Source organism: Ursus arctos, unplaced genomic scaffold (genome assembly GCF_023065955.2).
Source record: "Ursus arctos isolate Adak ecotype North America unplaced genomic scaffold, UrsArc2.0 scaffold_34, whole genome shotgun sequence".
Taxonomy (NCBI): Eukaryota; Metazoa; Chordata; class Mammalia; order Carnivora; family Ursidae; genus Ursus; species Ursus arctos.
The window spans coordinates 22,326,378-22,348,200 of NW_026623030.1; the positions used below are offsets into that span (position 1 = coordinate 22,326,378).

Sequence of the window (21,823 nt, forward strand, 5' to 3'; positions counted from 1 at the left end):
GGCCAGCCAGGACTCTGGGGAATCGAGCTGCAAGGATCTGCCCTGGGTCAGGCATTCAAGGGAGGCCCCTGTGATCCTCCCCCATATCTGGCACTAGAATGCCAAGGAGCTGGGACCTTGAGCCTGGATTGCCCTCCCATTACTGAGACTTCTCAGCTGAGGGGTGGAGGCTGCCCTGTGAAGAGCTGGAGAAGGCAGGGCTCGCTGTGAGCATCATGCCAGCCCACGAGAGTCCTCAGAAAGAGCTGCTTCCAGCTCTTCCTGAAAATAAATCTCTTTTGTTTAGTTCCCTTGCTTCCTCAGTTTGCCTGATAGCCGCACCCGGTTGGTCATAGCTAAGGCCGGGCAACTGCGTGGCCCCTCGCCCCGCTGTCTTGGACAGAAGTTCACCAAGCCAACAGACAGAAAGTTCGGAACTTTTTCATTGTCCCTTTCCCAGTTTTGAAAAGCCGCCCAGATATTTCCAAACAGAAGTAAAGCAAAGTTATTAATGTCAAGGAGCCAAGCTCTTTCTCCATGCTTTGCTGCATGGGGAAGTGTCAGTGTCTGTAGATGTCCAGACTGGATTCCCTCACCTCGGCTTCACAACCTGTCCTCCGTGGGGCCCCCAGCCTCCCATCTCATTTCCTGCCACGTCCCCGAGGTGGGCAGCTTTCTGCACCAGCAGCCGGGACTGCTCCATCTCCACGGCCACTGGGTGATGGATGTCTGCTAGGGGCTTCCCGAAGGCCCCATGGGACTTCACCCTTGAGCACAGGAAACACAGCCAGAGGGGTGACGCTGGTGCCCTGCAGGGGAGGTGGGTGGAAGCACACATGGGAGAAGACAGGACAGGAAAGGGAGCAAAGCAGGAGCCTACAAAGTGTCTGCAGGAGCCTACAAGGTGTCTGCGGCTTGTAGGCGATTTCCAGGGAGAAGATCCCGACGCAGACAACATTGACATGCACTGCAGAGCTAATCACCATGGTGGCTACACGGATTACTTCCAGGATTCCTTTTTCTCCCACGGTTCAGGGCCCTCTGGCAGGCCTGGCTGCCAGGCAGAAATCCGAGCTGGCCACTGGCCCAGAGCTTCTGGAAATGAGGTAGTGCCTGTGGGCTCCTCACCGGCTGGCCCGGCCTCGCATCCTCAGGGAGCAAGGTTGGAGCAAGGTGCCGGAGCCCCCTTGTGGTCACCGGTTATTGCAGCGGCGATTCTAGAGTCTTTGAAACTCACAAGCAATCAGAAAAGGTTATAAGGGATTCTTTTATTTTTTCCTTTTTTCTAAGCTAAAAACAATTATACAAATAATGTATCTTATGGCAGAAAAGTTATACATTTTCAGATTTAAAAAAGGGAGAACCTAGAGGTGCCTGCCTGGCTCAGTTGGAAGGGCCTGTGACTCTTGATCTTGGGGAGGTGAGTTCGAGCCCCACAGTGGGGTTAGAGATCACTTAAATGAATACATGAGAACTTCTTTTTTTTCAAAGGAGGACAGGGACTCCTGGGTGGCTCAGTCAGTTGAGCGTCCAACTGTTGGTTTCAGCTCAGGTCATGATCTCAGGGTCGTGACATGGGAGTCAGCTGGAGATTCTGTCTCTCCCTCTGCCTCTGCTCCTACTGTCCCCGCTCAAATAAATAAATAAATAAAATCTGAAAAAGAAAGAGTATACAGTGAACATCCACGTTAAGAAATAGATTTCTCCGGCATCATTTTGGAACTTCACTGTAGCTCATACCTAGATTTATCTGACCAGACTCCTTCTAGGTTGTCCTTACAAGTTGTTCCCAACATTTTGCTGTTACAATCAGTGTTGCAGTGAACCGCCTAGTGTCAAACCTTTTATCGACTCGTTCACTCCCGTGCGACCAAGTCCCATGGGTGGAACTGCCACGTCGGTGCTGTGTACCTTGTGAAGACTTCTGACCTGGGTGGTCGGACAGCTCCCCAGGAAGGCTGGTCCGAGTTTCGGCACAGGATGTGGCTGAAGTACCATACGTGAGCCCTTAGGGAAGAGCACTTTCTTTTCTTTGTTTTCTAATTTTATTAAGTTTTTAATTTTAATTCCAGTGTAGTTAACATACAGTGTTATATTAGTTTCAGGTGTACAATACAGTGATTCAGCACTTCCATACATTACTCAGTGCTCATCCTGGTAAGTGGGCTGAACTCACGACCTCGAGATTGAGAGTCTCATGCTCTAATGGCTGAGTCAACCAGACGCCCCTTGAAAGTGTACTCTTTAATCCCCATCACCTATTTCACCCATCTGCCCACCCCCTCCCTCTGGTAACCATCTGTTTGTTCTCTAGAGTTAAGAGTCTGTTTCTTGGTTTGTATGTCTCTCTCTTTTTTCCCCCTTTGTTAATTTGTTTTGTTTCTTAAATTCCACATATGAGTGAAATCAGATGGTGTATGTCTTTCTCTGACTTATTTCACTCCAGCTCCATCCATGTCATTGCAAATGGCAAGATTTCATTCTTTTCTTATGGCTGGATAATATTCCATTGTACATATATATCACATCTTCTTTATCCATTCGTCTATGCTTGGACACTCGGGCTGCTTCCATAATTTGGCTATTGTGAATAATGCTGCAATAGACATAGGGGTGCATGTACCCTTTAGAATTAGTGTTTTTGTATTCTTTGAGTAAATACCCAGTAATGTGATTCCTGGATTACAGGGTAGTTCTATTTTTAAGTTTTCGAGGAACCTCCATACTGTTTTCCACAGTGGCTGCACCAGTTTGCATTCCCACCGTGTGTGAGGGTTCCCCTTACTCCGCATCCTCACCAACACCTATTGCTTCTCGTGTTGTTAATTTTAGGCCTTCTGACAGGTGTGAGGTGGTCTCTCACTGTGCGTTTGATTTGCATTTCCCTGATGCCGAGTGATGTTGAGCATCTTTTCATGTGTCTGTTGCCATCTGGATGTCTTCTCTGGGGAAATGTCAGTTCATGTTTTCTGCCCATTCTTAATTGCATTATTTGTGGGGGTTCTTGGTGTCGAATTGTGAGGAGCACTTTCTTTTTAAAGAAAAATGAACTAGTCAATCTCAGCTCAAACAGGTGTGAATCATAGAAGGTTCTCTCAGTAATCCAAACACATTGCACCGCCTTTGTTCTTGGTACAGAGATACTTGTGAGATGTTTCTTTTGTCTCAAGGGTTTGTTTCATTTTTGTGAAATTGATGCCACTGATTTGAATTACCATTCCCAGCAATAGCTCTCTTTTGCATGGGCTTCCAACCTTTCAGGGGATCAGAGAATAAAGTTTTCTATGGACATGCTGGGGGAGGAGGGTGGTATAGGGCTAGACTCTAGAACCCCAGGAACAAAAGCCACCAACCTCTCTGGTATTTGATTTTTAAAGATGAGCTGGTAGCAGAAGTGGTCCTCAGCAGCCCACGACCTTTTGGACCTTGGAACTTTCCCCCCTCCTGCCATAGAGGCTGGCCTTTTCCTTCTGCTCACCTCAACAGACGGAGACTCATTCTGCTCTGAATTTCAAACTTCACCAAAGTAACAGATGCCAAGCAAAGACAGGGACATGGCTTCTTGGCAAGAACATCATCTTGCTTCATCTGCTGAGTGCTCTCAGGAAGTGGTTAGGATTTGATGTCCAAAGGCAAAAACAGATGGGTGGCTGCGGGTCAGAGCAGACACAAGGAGAAGCACTCAGCAAGCTTTCCTGAGCACCAGGACCCTCTGTGAGGACCCAGTTAGCTGCATGCACTGATGAATCCTGCTGGGATCCAGTCTGCCCTGGGTGACCTCGAAGCCTCGGCCAGGGGCCCAGACCATGTTCTCCTTACATGTCCACCTGTTCAAACAGGACTTCACCAGGACTACTGAAACACCCAAAAGGTTCCCACTGAGGAGTCTGTTTACCTGTTTCCCGTGGATGTTTTTATTCCTTGCAACAGTTCAGGTCAATTGCTGGCCATATTCCTGCCCTTTCTCAGCCTTCTAACTGGGACATGGTTGATGGGGAAGGGAGGGCAGGAAGGAGCCTATTAAAGATGGAAAATAAATCACTGGTTTACAATGTTAAATGATTATTTTGCCATTCCTTTTCTAAAACGTGATGACTCTACCTTGAACGGAAACTCCTTGGTGATGTGACTCTAACGGTGTAGTGATCCTTTGGAAACACTGAAAATAAAAATGTGAATGCTGTTAGCACAGAGAAAGAGCCCTTGTGGAAGGGGCTCTAAGCCTGGGGGTCAGCTCTCTACTGGGATCTAGAAGAGAAAGTTTGCAGTGCATGTCCTGCCTCCTGTTTCTATCTTGTGTGGCCTCCTTATCTCACAGATTCTTGGCTTATCTTCTAAGTTCAGAAGAGGGAAAAAAAAAGTATAAAAATACCTGTTTGAAAGTTGCCTTGTGGTTGATACTCATGTATGGAGATCAAATGCAGGAGCGTGTGGCCCTCCAAATGTCATCATATTCTTGGAGGTTTTGCACCCTGGGCTAGAGCAAGGGCTGCCCAGAGCCCCGCACAGAGGTGAGCTGCTCCTGGGATGCTAACCGGGAGCCTCCTCCAGCCCATACGCTGTCACAGCCTGAATGACTTTCATCCCCGGAGTATCCCTGGGAACCAAGAGCATGACTGCTGCCAGTGGCTTGGGGCTGTGGGTCTGGTTTTCCCATCAACACACCAAGCTGGCAGCAAGGATCCAGGATGGAGAGGAAAGGAGAGAGGCAGACCCTCTCATCTGCCGCAGGGGCCATCAGCTCTCTTCACAGACGCAGTCAGGCCCAGGAAAGCCGCAGCCGGCAAGCAGATAGCACTCACTAAGACCTCACACAGTCAGATGCAGGCTCTTGACTAGAAATGAGAGCTGTTGGTTTTTGTCCCAGTGAGGAATAAAGCCAGTGTTGTAAGAGCAATTTTTTTTTTGAAAGCACCGTGTAGCGTTGAAAATATAATTTAGAGACAAGAGACTGAAAACTGCTTCGTTATCACTCGCAGCCCATTCTGCTGTTCCCACAGGCGCTGTCAATGTAAGGGGCACAGGCTTCAGAATCAGGCCAACCCTGCACTCTCGGTTCCCTACGCGTGAGCAGGGGGCTAGTACCTTAGGCAAGTGACTCAAGTCACTTCTCGGTCCTAGTTTCCGCCTCTGTAAGATGGGGGTGATAATTCAAACCTCCTGCGGAGGTGAGGTCCACACAGCATTCAGGGAGGGCCCTGCAGAGTGAGTGCATGATGAAGGGGGGGATTATCACTAGCCCCTGTAATGTTGCACGTGTGATCTCACAGGAGGGGGAAGCCATGGACAAGTGACCCTCTGCCGTTCCAGCGGAGATGCCCGGGGCCCACCGAAGACAGTGGGGGAGTGAAGGAGAGATGCCCAGCGCGTCACATGTGTGATGCATCTGGTGACCCTTGGAGGACCTCTTGTTCTCCTGGGCTCTACTGTCTCTGTTGGGAGCATGGAGACAGAATCCTCTCTGCATCCCGTTTCCCAGGCAACGGCAGGGCAGAGAGAGACATGCTTATCAACACAGGCCCACCACAGTGTTACGGGAAAATGAATGTCTGGCCCAATGCCTGCGATCCACCCCTGGCGACTGTGAAGCTGTCCTCCTCTCAGATGGAAGCCTCACGTTGGTGGCAATGATGCGGCAACCTGAATGAGATCACATCTGCCTGGAGCTGGCCAGGACCCCTCACTCCCGGCTCCCTGCGGGCCCCCGCGGGGGTCTGGCCTGATGAGGAGGAGCTCTGGTGGGTGGTGCCCCCAGCGAGGTACCTGGGGCTGGGTCCTAGCAGAATGGGAGGTGGCCTCTCCCTCTGGCAACAGAATCAGCGAGTGGGCCTTTGGCTCCTAGGGCCGTATTGCACCAGAAGCTCCGTGTTCCCTGAATCTGGAGCAGAACAATTAAAGATCTGAAAAGGAGAGAAGGCATGACAGTGACTCTCCATCCATATTCAAAATTTCAAATACCCTGGAAGCATGAGCCAGAGCTCCTTCCAAGTCACATTGCCCTCTGACACCTTCATGAAGGTTCTTCCCGAAGCCCAGCCATGAACATCCTTTGCTGAAAGAAAACCGAGTGGAACTGGGGGGCTGAAGACTCACAAAAGCCAGCCGGGCCCACACCTCGCACGGCTCCCATCTTTTCTGGGAGACTCCATCCTGAGCTGCTTTTTTGCTCTGGCTGCAGCCAGCTGCCTGAAGCTGTCCTCCCTTATGAACAGTTTGAGTTCTTTTTTTTTTTTTTTTTTAATTTATTTATTCGACAGAGATAGAGACAGCCAGTGAGAGAGAGAACACAAGCAGGGGGAGTGGGAGAGGAAGAAGCAGGCTCATAGCAGAAGAGCCTGATGTGGGGCTCAATCCCAGAACGCCGGGATCACGCCCTGAGCCGAAGGCAGACGCTTAACCGCTGTGCCACCCAGGCGCCCCAACAGTTTGAGTTCTAATCAGTGTTCCCACAGCCAGTGAAGCCAGAGGGAAACCCGAGGGTGCAGGAGGGGGACTGGTGTTCTTGAGGAGGACTAGAATATCCTTGCACACTCAGGAAAATTGTAAAGAAGGAAACTCGGGAGCATACAGACATGCCCAGGAGTTCACACAAATGTGCACACTCAATGTTGGTCAGTCCTGCTCCGTATTTTTTTCTCAGGATCCATCTTCAAGCTTCCAAAGTCCTTCAGCCTTGGCTTTCTCCTATCCCACGAAAAATAAGTCAGGGAACTACAGTGGACGATTTTTTATTTTGGCCTATGGAAAATTGTGAAAGGGATTGGAAGGAGGAAAGTAGACAGCCAGAGAGGAAGTGTGTGCCAAAAATAATAGTATGAGTCAGCATCATCGGGCTGGAGAGAAAGCCTGCAGATTTGTGGGTGGAGTGATCACGAGGAGGCCTTGGGTGCAAGGTCCTAAGCTACGATGGTGGCTGTCAGTTCACTCTCTGCAGCATCCAAATCTCAGACACCCCATGTACCCCACCTTCCATCATCGTTAGCATTACTAGGGTTATAGTGAATCTTCTAGAACATGCTCCGTGAACACAGGAGACTGAAGGATCCATTAGTGTGCCTGATCAGAACTGGGCCCAGTACATGTGGCTGCAGCCTCAGCTGCTTTGATATGGTGCATTAGCAGACCCCCGAACCAGCTTCCTTTATGAGGGGCAACTATGTTCCTCGGACAAGGAACCCCAGATTTCTAAACCTGGCTCCTGGCCAGGTAACTAGGTAGTCTAGCCTGAGGGTCAGATTACCCAGTTTAGCGCCATTCCTGCCATACCTGGCTGGGCAAGATACTTGATCAGTTTCTTCATCTGTGAAATGGGACATGACTACCCACCTATCAGTCAGGACTACTGAGGTGTAGCAGTAGACCCCAAATGTCGCTAACTAAAGGGAGAAAAGGAACTGAATGGAAACGTTCTCGGGAGCTCAGGTTAGAGAATGAGGGTCCAAAACAGACAGGAACCTAGGCATCCTGGAGGATCACAGGGGACAGGACACTCAGCAGTCCTGCTGGGGAATGAGTGAGTGCCAATGTTTCTTCTTGAAAATACTGTTCACTCTCCCAATTCCAGAGAGTTTGGCTGGCTTTGCTTGGCTCATATGCTTGCTCTTTGGCCAGGGAAGGCTGGGCTGGCACCCTGACAGTTCTGCCACTGTATCCAAAGAGGTGAAAGGAGTGGCCCCAAATGAAACTGGGGTGCTGCCACCAAGAAAGGGAAGGGAACCCTAAGCAGCCCAAATCCAAGCAGGGTCCACAATGCCCACCTGACAGGGCTACTGTGAGGGTTAAATGAGATGACACAGGGAATATAAAGTGTCTGACACGGAAGCTGACAGGCTGCACGAAATGTCAGTGATTATGAATATAATCACCATCACTTCTTCTCATGGGGAGGGCACCAGCAGGCCTGACTTTTACATTCATATCGGGCCTGGTCTAATGATGTACTTCCAGAATCAGTACATGCACTGGTCTGTTTGTATTAAGCTCATTAGCTCAGAGAGCAATGACCAAGGAGCAAAAGGGCAGATTAATTGGAACACATAAAGTAGGCCGGGGCGGGGGGTGGCATGGGGAGTAAGAAGCAAGGGAGTCCTGCAGAGGCAGAATAAGGAAACGGATCTAATCATGTCCTTGTGTATGTGCGGGGGGACCCACAGATTTTGAGCCCAGGAGGTCTGGACAGGAATCCAGATGCTGTTATTCCTAACTCTGTCCCTGGACAAATCTGTTTCCTCACCTTTAAATCAAGATTAACAATGTGTACGTACCTCACAGGATTTATGAAATGCACTGTAAATGGCCAAATATGTCTTCCCATGTATGGGAGTAATGAGACTTGGGATAAAAGCCATGAACTACAGTATCACCGCTTTACCCACAAATCTTACTTACCATTAAGTTCCCATTCAGATATAACTGAAGTAGAATGACCCTAATCTAGGTTTTGCCTCGGCACTCCTTTTAGAGTCTGGAGGTGTTGGCATGAGTGTTTCCTTTTCCAGTGCTTCTGTGCCCTTGATGGGCTTACATCGTATGCGCGAGGATGAAGTGTGCTGGCAGGAGGCAGCAGTGGGAAGGGCAATTCACACATTAATGGTGGGAGCATAAATCAGTAAGCACCTTCTTGACCAAAACTCGGCTATATTTGGGCGCCTAGCTCCGTTGGTGGAGCGTGTGACTCTTGATCTCGGAGTTGTGAGTTTGAGCCCCATGTTGGGTGTAGAGATTACTTAAAAATTTTTAAGTCTTTAAAAAAAACTTGGCAGTATTTATTAAAACACTAAATAGTCTCATTCTTGGACCAGTATTTTTACTTCAAAGAATTTATCCTGTTGTAGAAACAGAAAATGTACATGGAAGTAAGAGCATTCCATGCACCTTGCTGCTGCTGCTTCTCCTTCTGCCTCTTCCCCTTCCTCCCCCCTCCTCCTCCTCTCCATGCCCAGTGTGGAGCCTAACTCAGGGCTTGAACTCACGACCCTGAGATCAAGACCTGAGCTGAGACCATGAGTCAGACACTTAACCAACTGAGCCACCCAGGCCCCCCAGATCACCTTGCTCTGGAGGACTCCCTCACTATATAAATTTCGATGGGATCAGGGCAGTCTCCTACTGCAGAAGGTGAAGGGGCCAGACATGCCCTTCTTCTCCCTGCTTCAGGGCAATGAAGTGTGACCTTGGGACCTACTCCCCGGCGCCCCTGCCCTCTGAAAATTCCCATCTCAAACTCAGAGTCAGAGTCCTGGGGAAGCTTCCCCAAGAAACCTCCCAGCCAGCTGCACTTGTAACAACCTTGGCCACACTCCCTGTGGCCTGCCTTCCCTTGATTTCTAAAGCTGGTTCTTCAGCTTCCCTGTCCATGTCAGCAGCTAGCTGATGTCCTTTGCTGCTTAAGTGATCCAGAATGACCTGGCCTGCCAAATGAGACATGCACCATGTCCCTAGCCAGGGGAGGGTAGACAAATTACGTACACCCATACAGTGAAAACCCTGGATGGTCCGTCTCCAGGCGCTGACATGTCATTAAATTAAATAAGCAAGTGGGAGACTCGAACGTATATAACAATCCATTACAACATGGAATATGTTAGTATGTCATAGAGAAAAGCAGCCGGGAGCCTAATACACCAAGCTGTTGACAGTGATTATCTCAGAGAGCAGAGAATTTTAGAGAAGTCTTTCTATGTCATGAACTCTTTTTTTACTCTCGTCATGTTTGAGCTTCCGTTATTTTGCATTCGGTTTGTGACCAGAAAAAATGATGCCGTTTTCTTAAAAGTAGATGATGGCTGCATCATAAGCAAAACGTGCACTCCTGAAGACCTCAAATAACTTAAAAACTCACACAAGCGAAGACTCCTGACAAAGAACAGCAGGAATTTCCATTATCAGCTAAAGTGGTGTCCCTGTCTGTCAACAGCAGAAACAGTTTGCCGTGGACTCCAGCCCTCTGGCTTTGACCTTATGGGTTCTTTAAAGAGAGACCTGATGAACTGATGCATTTTATTTCACACTACTTCAAATTTACAGAATACAAATGTGCATAAAGTAATAAGCCCATGAACCACAGACGTGGCGGTTCCTCTGCCGGGGCTGACTTACCCGGTGAGGACATGGTCTCGCAGAAAGAGCCACGAAGTGAAAACTGACTCATCTAGAGCTGCCTCTTCCCTGATGATGGAAAGTGAAGATAATTCACCTCAGCCCTCCTGTCTCTCCCCTGCCTACGAGGGGAACAGATGTGTCCAGTCCATGAGCCGAGGTTCTGCCACGTGGGTGACGTCTCACCAACTCCTGATACGCGGCTTTGCACTGAGATGTTCAATCAGCAGGGAAGGGGTGCAAGCCTCCGCTGAGGCTTGGCGAGTCCACAGCTCTGGCTTAGCGGGGTGCTGTGGTCATTGATACAGCATCCCGAGTGCGGGGGAAGGCCCTCTGGACAGATAACCAGAGCTCCCTTTGAGGCAGGAGCTCTAGAAGAGTCTGTAAAGAGGATATAACTGCTCGTGCTGGGGTGCTCAGCAGGGACTGTGGCCAGCCTGAGTGTGGTGGGACCTCACTAGCGGTTTCGTGGCTGACATCTCTTTGAAAACCCGGAAGCCTTCTTTGACTGCAAAATCCCATGCCAGGTTAGATACGTACTCAGTCAGCTTTTCACTCTGTCCGGTGGCTGCCGAGCTTGCTTGCCCTAAGCAGAAGTGAAGAACGACAGTGATTCTCCCGGACAAGCCTTCATGATAATGCTGTTAGCAGCTACCGCCATTTGCTGTACCAGACACGATGCTGAGTGCTCTGCGTGTAGGACTATAGCTCATTGAATTCCCGAAGCACGAGGACAGTTTTATTCCCCGCTTCTCGAACAAGGATCTGGGTCTTCGAGAGGAGGCGTGCCCACGCTTACATCAGTGGGCTGGGAGCCAGGAGTCAGGCTCCGCTGGACTGCCCCCTGCTCGTCACCTCCAAAGAAACTATATGAAATCAGGAAGACCCCAGGTCGCTTCTGCTGTTGCTGGTGGGCCACAGAGAGCCCTGCACTACCCTGAACTGTTCCCGCTGCAAAACTGGTAACATGGTCCCTGGAAACCAGATTAGTGGCTGGGCTCTGGACACTGCTCCGCACAGATCAGTGTCAGCGCCATATTACTCACTCCAATTTACACGCTCACTGCTCTCTTCTTTTTTAAATACGTGCATCGAGACATTTTTTTGAGAAGGATTTTTGAACGTAAACTTTTTAAAGATGTATTTATTTCAGAGAGAGAGCACGCGTGTGCATGTATTCTAGCGCATGCATGCACGGTGCGGGGAACAGAGGGAGAGGGGAAGCAGACCCCCGCTGAGCAGGGAGTCCACTGGGGCTCCAGCCCACAACCCCAAGATCACCACCTGAGACGAAACCCAGAGTCGGACACTCAACTGACTGAGCCACCCAGGCGCCCCTTAATGTAAATTTTTTAAAAATTGAGGTATAGTGTATATACACCCTCTGTATGAAAGTGTACAACTCTGTGAGTTTTGTCAGGTAACCAGCACTGTCACCAAGATAGAGAATATGCCCTTCATGCCCAAATTTCCATGGTGTCCCTTTGTACTCAATCCTTTGCCCCAGCCCCTGGCAACACTAATCTAATTCTTTTCTTTTCTTTTTTTTAAATCTTTTTTTGGATTTCTATTTCTATAGCTGGTCTTTCCTGGAATGTCACATAATATATACATCATAGGGTGTGCAGTCTTTCAGCATGGCTTTTGGCATTTGGTGGACCGCATCTGAGATCCAACCATGGAGTGTGTGTATGGTCTCCTTATCGTGAGCTTCTTTACAGCCAGCTGCTCTAGGTTATTTTTAGCCTTTCCATATTCTAAAGAGACTGTGTTTTCCTCGTTCTCTCTGTATCAATAAATGGATCTTTGCAGAGGCCTGCTTTTCTCCTGGCCCCTGCCGTGGTCAGTTTCCCACAAGAACCATTTTCATGCAGCTTTGGTGTTAAAGACACTATGCTATTCCTTACAAATGAGGAACCAGATCCATCTGCTACACAGCAGGGAATGCAGGCCACTCAACAAGTCTTTACTCAGCACCTGCTCGGTGCTGGGTATGGAGCCAGCCCCCCCCCCCCCGGGGGGACGGTCGGGAACCAGACAGCCCCCTTCCCAGAGTCACATGCGTATTGAAGGCAGAAGAGCACAAGAGAAGCAGGAAGCCACTCGTGTGGCACACGGGGTCTTGGAAACTGTCACGTGGTGTCCCGATAGCCAATCGGGAACAATCCAATGGGGTTTCCGCGTGTAGAGCAGAATGGCTAATTCAAAATCCACTCAGCCTACCCCCAGCACATGAGCAGAATCCAGTGAGAACACAGTGGTCTCCTAGAAAATGTCTACAGGCAGTCAGGCCTGCTTGGCACCTGACGGACCCAGCAGCCCTCTGCTTAATTAAATATTTCTGGTTAGCTTTCATTGCAAAGCCCTAACACAAATTGGGAAAGGGTGGTTAGAGCTAATCCTGTCTGGAGGAAGAGAAAATATGGTTTCCAAGAATTCCTGCTTATTGAGACCTCTATCACCAGATCAGGGAGGGTTAAACTGGAAATCCTCTGGATGCTGATTTTTCTCTGGACACTGTTCTGCTCACAACTTTGTATTTTGCTAGTACTACTCTGCACAGTACCTGGCTTACTAGAGGTTTGGGTACTTGTGAATGAATGATCAATTCCCGACTGCAACGGCCTTTCTCGTTAGGATACGGGAACCTGGCTGAGGTCCACATGCTGCCAAGCTTGGGGTGTCGACGACCTCAAAGCTAAGACATTCCTGCAGTACTACCAAACCCACTGCTGGGTTTCTTTCTACTCACGTTTCATTTTCATTTTTCATTCTGGAGAATTTCAAAGATGCACAAATATGGAGCAAAGAGTATAATGAATCTGCAGGTGTCTCTCAGTCAGCTTCAGCAATCATCAGAGCACAGCCAGTCTTGTTTCATTCTCTGTCACCCCCACCCTCACTGCCCTGGGTTTTTCTGAAGTTAATCCCAAATGTCGCATCATTCCATCTATGAATACCTCATTTATGTCTAATAACAAAGACTTAAAGACACACAATACCATCATCACGCTTAAAAATGCCTCCTTAATGTCATCAGCTGTCCAGACTGTCCAGTGAGAATTCAAATTTCACTAACTCATAAAATTTTTTTTTTATAATTTGTTTTTTCAAATAGGGCTCTAACGATCCAAACGCTATAATGGCTGATGTGTCTTTTAAATCCCCTCCCCCTTTTTTAAAGATTTAATTTATTTATTTATTTTACAGAGAGAGAGAAAGAGCCAGAAAAGAAGGAGGAGGAGCTGGGGGGAGGGGAGGAAGAGGGAGAGAGAGAATCTGAAGCAGACTCCCCACTGAGCGTGGAGCCCTATGTGGTACTTGGTACTCGATCTCATGACCCTGAGATCATGACCTAAGCTGAAACCAAGAGTCAGATGCTGGACGCTCAACCAACTGAGCCACCCAGATGCCGTTTGTCCCTTTTGATCTGTAGGTTTCATTTTCATCTTTTCTCTGCCCCCCTGACATTCATTTGTTGAAGAATCTGTGAAGTGTCCCTAAAATCTGGACTTGGTAAGCGGCTGTGCCCCAGGGGTCCTGTTTCACGTGCCCCTCTGAACCCTCTGCTTCCTGTGAGTTGGTAGGCAGCACTAGAGACTCGGTCAGATCCAGGTCTGACTCTTGGGAGAAGCACCAGGAGGTACGTGATGTCTGGCTGTCTCGCTCTTGCTGATGGTAGCACTGTTGCTGCTTGTTTTCCAGATCCATTCATGTATTAAGGGTGGAAAATTGGTGATCTGTTAATTCTGTCATTTTGTCTGGGATGCTTCCCTAGAGAGAAGCTTTCACTCATCAGTTACTCGGTTAGCTTGACACAGAACTTGTATCATGAAAGGCAGGATAAATCCTTGATTTTTTTCCCCTTTATTTATCAATTTTTAGAATAATGGGTTGCTTCCCTGGTGTCCTCCAAAGCCACCAATGAGATTTTGACTCTGTTTTAGTGTTGCTCTTTACTCACGGACGTAAACACACTTGATGGGTTCCCACCCATTTCAGTTTCATCCTTACTGGTGCTCAATAGATCCTGTCATTAGCAAGTGGGGGCCTCTTCAAGCTGGCTCCTAAGTGCGGTAGATATGACCCCAGTCATCTTCAACACCTCCCCTGCTTACTGGTACCATAAGGTGCACCAGGCTCACCTGCAGACGTCCTGCCCTCGACCTGAACACAGCCACTTCTCTAAGAAGTCCCAGCTCCTTTTGGTGGGAATGGAATTTAGAGATGGTGACATGGGAAAAACTGGGAGTGCATAATGCTACTGGGATACCCACCATTTCTAGGACTTTCTGGCAGGTTCTATGTGCTTTCGTTCTGCCTGTCTTCCTTTCCACATAGGAAGCAAACTGTAATCTGCCTTCTATCTCCTTAACTAATTTAGGATACAGATTACTTCATTTGCTATCCCATAAGATTTAGAATTAAAACTAATAAGATTGTGCCATACCCTCATATACATATATGTAAATACTCTATAGGTGATATGTTCATTTATATATACATATCTGACTCAACTGTCAACACTTCACTTTTCTTCCCAGAAGTTCAGATGCACAAGATACAACGTAGAACTAACTTCCAGCTGGTTCGATAAAGCATTTTCTCATGTATGTAAATGCACCATCTAAGAAAACACAGAATCTTTTTTCTCCTCCAGCAATCCTCCTACTGGGCAATTTGGCAACATCTATAAAATTTTTAAATGCACCTATTTTTAACTTAGCAATTCTAACTCTGGGAATTTATCCTTCAGGTATATTCACACATGTGTGAAAAAGGACATTCACCAACCAGCATTTGTGATTGCAAAAATGTGCAAACAATCCAAAAATATGTCAATAGGAGAATGGGTTAAATAAATTATACTACATCCATACAATGGAACGTACCATAGAAATCAAAAAGAATGATGTGTATCTGCACATACTCATCTGGAAAGGTCTCTATGAAATATTGTTAAGTGCAGAAAAAAACAGCAAGGAAGATATCTTATGTTGCTGTAAAGTACACCTCTGATAATCATATATGTGTGTATCCTAAGCATACACACATAACCCCTACATATATACATACACAAAGATTTCATAGGAATTCTTAGGCATAAAAAAATTTAAAATCAAGGTACTAAAAATGCATGTAGGCTGATCACATTTTTATAAAATTTAAAGAGACAGAGAGGCATCTGGGTGGCTTAGTTGCTTAAGTGTCTGCCTTTGGCTTGGGTCATGATCCCAGGGTCTTGAGATCAAGCCCCAGCATCAGGCTCCTTGCTCTGCGGGGAGCCTGCTTCTCCTTCTCCTTCTGCTGCTCCCCCTGCTTGTGCTCTCTCACTCTCTCTTTGTCAAATAAATAAATAAATAAAATCTTTAAAAAAACTTAGAAGATGGATACATAGAAAAAATTGGGGGCCCATGAAAATTTAAGGGTAGTATTTATCTTTGAGAAATAATACGGAGAAGAAAGGAAAATAATTTTGTATTCTTCTTTATGTGATTTAATTCTTATCATGTAGGTTTTTACTTTAATTTTTTTTGTATGTTATGTTAATAATTTTTAAAAGTTTGGGGCACGTGGGTGGCTCAGTCGGTTGAGCATCTGACTTGTGATTTAGGCTCAGGTCATAATCTCATGGGTCGTGAGATCGAGCCCCAAAGTCGGGCTCTGTTCTCAGTGAGGAGTCTGCTTGAGATTTTCTTTCTCCCTCTGCCCTTCCCTCCACTTGCACATGCTCTCTCTCTCTGTCTCTCTAATAAACAAATAACTCTTAAAAAATAATTTTTAAAAGTTTAAATATTTTAAAGAATATATATATGTGCTATTAATGACAGATGGTTAAGTTAACTGAATCTTGTAGAATTCTGGCAAATTGGTCCCTCCGAAGCCTCTGGGGCCACGGGTGGGTTTCTAGGGGGAGAAGCTGCGTGGCTGTGACTCAGACCCTCAGGCAGCATTACCTGTGAGTGAGCGACTGTAGACTCCTTGCAGGATTGCAGCCATGCGGAAAAAGGAGAAAGCCATGTAGAAGTTCCAGTTCTCAGGGGGAGGGATCGCCGAGTGATGACAGTACATTCTGAAATACTCCTCTGCGGTAGGGATTCCCAGCTGAGTGAAATCACAGTCGCGCAAACCTGAGGTGACAGAGCCATCTCTGGGCAGTTAGGGCCCCACGCTCCCCTGTGACCAGTGGGGTCTAAATTATGAAAATCACTTCCCCCCCTTGGCAGTGAGCTTCACAGCCAGTTCACAGGTCAGCTCCTTATTTCAGCAGCTCTTCTGTCCTCACAAGTCTGGGATCCCGGCATGAAGCTATTCACAAACCGGCCCTCAAAACTGGCAGTAAAGGCAGGGCACCCAGGTGGCTCAGTCGGTTAAACGTCTGTCTGCCTTTGGCTCAGGTCATGATGTCAGGGTGCTGGGATCAAGCTGTGTCTGGCTCCTGCTCGGCGGGGAGCCTGCTTCTCCCTCTGCCTCTGCCCCTCCCCCTTCGCTCGTGCTCTCTTGCTCACTCTCTCTCGAATGAATAAAGAAAATCTTAAAAAAAAATAAATTGGTAGTAAAGGAAGGAGTAAGAGGCCCCCACTTCCATCTGGACCACAGTTCAGGGTGGATGCACATTATTTTCTATCAGCCATTTGATAAAAACCGTACTGAAAGAAAAATCCTGATCCTGGGGCACCGGGGTGGCTCAGCTGGTTAAGCATCCAACTCTTGATCTCAGCTCAGGCCTTGATCTCAGTGTCGTGAGTTCAAGACCCACACGGCTCCATGCTGGGCGTGGAGCCTACTTAAAAAAAAAAAGATCCTGCCAAATTATGAAAAAAATAAGTACAACAAATAAAATTTTTTACTGATTTGCTTCATTTGTGACCTTTTCATGGCTTAGAAGCATGTAACACATTTTGTTCCTAGGACTTTGTCCAGGAGTATACTTTATAATATAAGCAAAGTTATTCCTACAAAGATGTTCACTACTTTTTTGTGAGGGCTGGGGGGAGGTAATATAAAAGAAATCAGAAACAAATATCCAAATAGGAATTAAACTGCTTGACTAAGTTAATTCTATTCAGTAAAATCCTATTCCATGGTTAAAAAATGATGCTGTAGGGGCGCCCGGGTGGCACAGCGGTTAAGCGTCTGCCTTCGGCTCAGGGCGTGATCCCGGTGTTATGGGATCGAGCCCCACATCAGGCTCTTCCGCTATGAGCCTGCTTCTTCCTCTCCCACTCCCCCTGCTTGTGTTCCCTCTCTCACTGGCTGTCTCTATCTCTGTCAAATAAATAAATAAAATCTTAAAAAAAAAATGATGCTGTAGAAAAAATACTTAATGGCATGAAAACATGTCCAAAATATATAATTACGTGAAAAAAGCAGGCCATAAAATCATAGAATCGCATTTTCATTTAAACAAATGTATGCATGCACACAGAAAAATGAAAATGTTGGCAACGGTCCTCTCTGAGACTATCGATGACTTTAACTTTTCCCTTTGTTATCTGCTGGCTCCAACATTTTAAAATAAACTTGTATTTTTAATTTAGAAAATTAAATAGAAATTAATTGTGTAAAAACATAAGAGGGGTCTATGCACACATCCTTCTCACTTAACATACACCCTACACCCATCTCCCCCAGGAATGCATCCCAAGTGCATTTCCGCCCAAACCACCAGGACCTCAATTTCATGCACCCACACCAGCCATCACCGCTACCTCTCTGCCTCAGCTGCTTTGACAATGGAGCTGCCTCATTCCCTCCTCCTTCCCCCTGAGCGGTTCCTACCTCGCAGCAGGGAACCAGGAAAACTGGATGGTAGGTAGTGAGCCAGGCAGCTGAAGGCCACATCCACAAGGGGGTCGCCTAAGGTAGAGAGCTCCCAGTCAAGGACAGCAAGCACTTCAGCCTTCTCTGGATGGAACAGCAGGTTGTCCAGCCTGAATAAGCCCCAGAAGGAATAGAGAGACCGCTCTAAGGAAACAGCACTGGAGTGTGTTCTGTGCCGGGTGTCTTCCATTTGCCCGTCCAAATGCACTTCCCACCCCCTTAGCCCCTCGGGGTCCCCGTCCACTAGCTCCCTTGCCCTCTGGCTCAGCTGGGCTCAGCCAATGAGGACACCAACGGGAGACAGGAAGGGGGCAGATGGCTGAGGGACGTTGTATTCCTCTCCCAGGGCCACAGTTTTGGTGAGGTAGCCCTCTCCACATAGTGATCCTTTCTGGGTTCTGGTAATTCCTCCTTCCCTGTGATAGGTTTAACACGGATCTGCAAATTCTTGGACACTCCTTCCACAAGAAGAAGAGTCTAATTCTTTGCTGCTTGAAGCAGTTGGCTTCTAACAAATATAATGCAGGTGGAAGTGATATTAAGTGACTCCAGAGCCTCGCTCAGAAAAGGGGGTCTGCTCCCAAACAGCCCTCTCTTGGAACACACATCTTTCAGCCCTGAGCCCCCAGGTAAGAAGTCCAGCTACCCAGAAGCTACTATGCTGGAGAGACCCTGTGGGGACCACAAAGAGACAGACAGAGGCCCAGGGAGCCCAGCTGTTCAGGCTTTTCTGTCCCAAGGCCAGGCATGTGAGCAACCCTCCAGGAGACTTCAGCCCCACCTGAGAGCCACCCCAGCTGAAACAAGCGATCCTGTCCCCAGACTGCAGATTCGCGAGCAAAACAACTGCTGTCGTTGTTTGTAGTCATCCAATCTGGGAGATTTTTATGTTGTCGTGGTAACTGGAGCACATGCGTGCACGTTCCAACCTGAGGGCAGTAGGACGGCCCGCCATCTTAACAGATTATCTGGCCCAAAATGTCAATAGGCCAAGGTGGAGAACCCTGCCTTAGAAGGCTACGCACAGAGAGATCCTTTGTAAAGGGTACCATCGTCAACTGTAAATCGGGCTCAGACCAGCTGCTTAATTTCCCCTTCAAGTGCCCTGCCCATCATTTTTCACATCTAGATATCCACCCGTCCTCACAGACCTGAAGTCCCCATGCACCACTGTCGTCTTCTGTTGCCTGGGAAGATGGAGTGGCAGCCATTGGATGAGCCTCTCCATCGCCGGGATGGTGCTGGTTTCTGAGGCTCGATACTGCTTAGTCCAGGTTTGCACCTGCCGTCGAATATAGTCCCCTGAGGGGAAGAGAATTCGAACACTCTAACATCCTCCAAAGGTTCCAGAAAGTAACCGAAACAGTGAAAGCCCTGGTAATGCTCCTCTGGTAACCTAGGAGTTTCTCACAGGATGCTCCTTCCACCATGGCTGGATCGGTGGGGCGTGGGCGTTGTTCCTAGCCACAAGGCCTGCAAGCCTGATCCCTGGCCCTCTCAGACATCCCACGAGCTTCCTAACAGCCTTTACAAAATCCCTTTTTGGCTAAACAACAGTGGTTGGCTAAGCACATGGACTCTGAGGCCAGACTGCCTGGGTGTGACTCCCAGCTCTGCCATTCTCTATCTTTGTGTCTCAGACAGATCACTTAACCTCTCCATACCGTGGTTTTTCTTTGTCAACGAGATGGTCCTCAGAGAGTTGTTGGGAGGATAAAACATGGAAAGCCCTGGAGACATTCCTGGCATGTGTAAGTACTACATGCGTATTTGCTATCTTTATTCAGTTGTTTGCTAAGAAACCCAAGAGATACCACCATTGAGGAACTTGTAGGTTACATCTGGGACTGGACACTGGAAGGAGTTCTGGAGTCAACTCGGCTCAGTCAAGGTCTTCAACTGACTTAACCTCTCCGAGCCTCCCTTGCTTCTTCTGTATGAACGTACTGACACCTAAATTCCCCAGGAATTGTGAAGGCTAACCGAAATCCATACGTAACAGGCCAAATACTGAGCTGCACAGAAGGCCGCTCAATGAATGGTGGCCATTATCATTGTCCTGATTATTGTCAACTGACAATTATTAATTGTCACTATTAATATAATTAATAAACATGTCAGGCCCTCATCCCTCATCTGAGAGACAAATGGTCCCCAGAAGCTGAAGGATTTGAAGACAAGGATTGAGAGATCCAGCTCCTTCTGTGGAGTCCACCTCACAGCTGGAGCGTCCAGACACCTGCCCTTTGGAAGATCTGGTTGGGCCATGAGAAGTGGAGATCGAAGTCCACAGGAATGTAATCCAAAACAAATCAAGCCTTTAGGAGTAGCTTCTAGTTTTCAGAATTACAGGAAACAGAAGACGGAAGTAAATAAAACCATAGGAAATAATCAAGACAAATATATAAGACAACTGACTTGGTCTGTTAAAAATTTCATTGAAAAAAAGAGGTGGGGGGGACTGTTCTAGATTCCTTAATCAGATCCCAATTTAGGGGGGGAAAAACTCATTTATAAAAAATTTAAAGGGAAGGGACGCCTGGGTGGCTCAGTTGGTTAAGCATCTGACTCTTGGTCTCGGCTCCAGTCACAAGCCCCACATCGGGTTCCATGCTCAGTGCAGAGTCTGCTTGAGATTCTTTCTCTCCTTCTGCCCCTCCCCCTTCTCTCTCTTTCTCTCTCTCTAAAATAAATAAATCATTTTAAAAAAAGATATAAGGGGATAATTGATGAAATGTATCTGAATATTGACTAGGTTTTAAATATTCAAGGAAAATTGTAAATTTTCTTAGATGTGATAATAGCATTGGGAAATGTCCTTATTTTTAGAAAAATGGATACAGAAGTATTTAGGAGTCAAGTGTTGGGGTCTCTTCAACTTCGTTAAATATATATATATATATATATAAAAGAGAGAGACATATATATATATTTATATATATTATACATAATATATGAGCTCAGGTCGTGAGCTCAGGGTTGTGAGATCGAGCCCCACGTCCAACTCCGTGCTCAGTGTAGAGTCTGCTTGTCCCTCTGCCTCTGCTCTTCCCCTCTCTTTCTCAAATAAATAAATACATAAAATCTTAAAAAAAAAAAAAAAGGAAAATTTCCTATATGGATTTGGGACCTCCCACCCCAAACACACCAACTAGCGCTGCACACATTTCCTTCTCACGGGAAGCAGATGCAACAGCCCCTGTGTCTGGCTCTGTTGGCCACTGGTCTCTATCAAGCCTGCCAAGGCACTGAAACATCCTTCCTCCAACAACTGCCCCTCTGGGATAAGAAAAGAGGATGATGTGCTCCCTGCAGGTCGCTGGTGTTAGAAAGGTTCTTTGTGGTAATCGGACGTACCTAAAGGATCTTTGTCAAAAGTCCTTCTTACTTAGAAATCATGTTTGTGTGCAATCTCTCTCTCTCTCTCTCTTTTTAAACAGATGTAAATGTGTACTCTTTAACAGATAATACATTCACATGCCTTGGAATAAAGCGACAGAAGGGCATACAGTAGTCTTTCTCCCACCCTCTGCCAGCCACTCAGCTCTTTTTCCCCAAAGGAAACCCACGTCACCAATTTCTTGGAGATATTCATGTGTGCAAGCAAATATTTAAATATATTTGAATATGTAAATTTATTCAAATATGCCACCCCTTTGCACAAATGGTAGTATCTATTTATAGCCCGTGCCCTGCCCAGCAGCTGGATTCCTGACACTACCAGAGAAATTGCAGGTTTCTTGAAAATGAAGCTCTAATGTCTCTGTAGCTGGACCAGTGAACCTGAAGCATGATGAGGCTGCTTTATGCTATCAGGCTCAAAACACAGCCAATGGCCCGGGATGCTAGCCCTTGGGTCACATGAAATCACCTCAGATTTCTGCTTGGTCCCTTTGTGCTAAAAGGTCGGTGGAAAAAGCAT

At 47.2% G+C, this 21,823-nt stretch overlaps 2 protein-coding genes across 11 annotated transcripts in view; one reads left to right on the plus strand and one right to left on the minus strand.

Annotated features, from left to right (window-relative positions):
• Positions 1-21,823, plus strand: part of BRAP (BRCA1 associated protein) — a 101,560-nt gene that overhangs the window by 26,035 nt on the left and 53,702 nt on the right. The window lies entirely within an intron of this gene.
• Positions 1,229-21,823, minus strand: part of ACAD10 (acyl-CoA dehydrogenase family member 10) — a 45,566-nt gene continuing 24,971 nt past the window's right edge. For 8 of the 10 annotated variants that reach the window (XM_048221288.2, XM_057306072.1, XM_057306067.1 and 5 more), the window contains 4 exons: positions 19,053-19,203; positions 17,860-18,011; positions 16,035-16,208; positions 9,965-10,663 (listed from right to left, as the gene is read on the minus strand). In XM_048221288.2, coding sequence (XP_048077245.2) covers positions 10,494-10,663; positions 16,035-16,208; positions 17,860-18,011; positions 19,053-19,203 — 647 coding nt within the window. In that variant the 3' untranslated portion in view covers positions 9,965-10,493. Of the gene's footprint in view, positions 1,966-3,457; positions 3,630-3,874; positions 3,997-4,723; positions 5,880-9,964; positions 10,664-16,034; positions 16,209-17,859; positions 18,012-19,052; positions 19,204-21,823 lie in introns of those variants that run through there. The other 2 variants (XR_008957040.1, XM_057306069.1) reach the window with 2 other exon arrangements.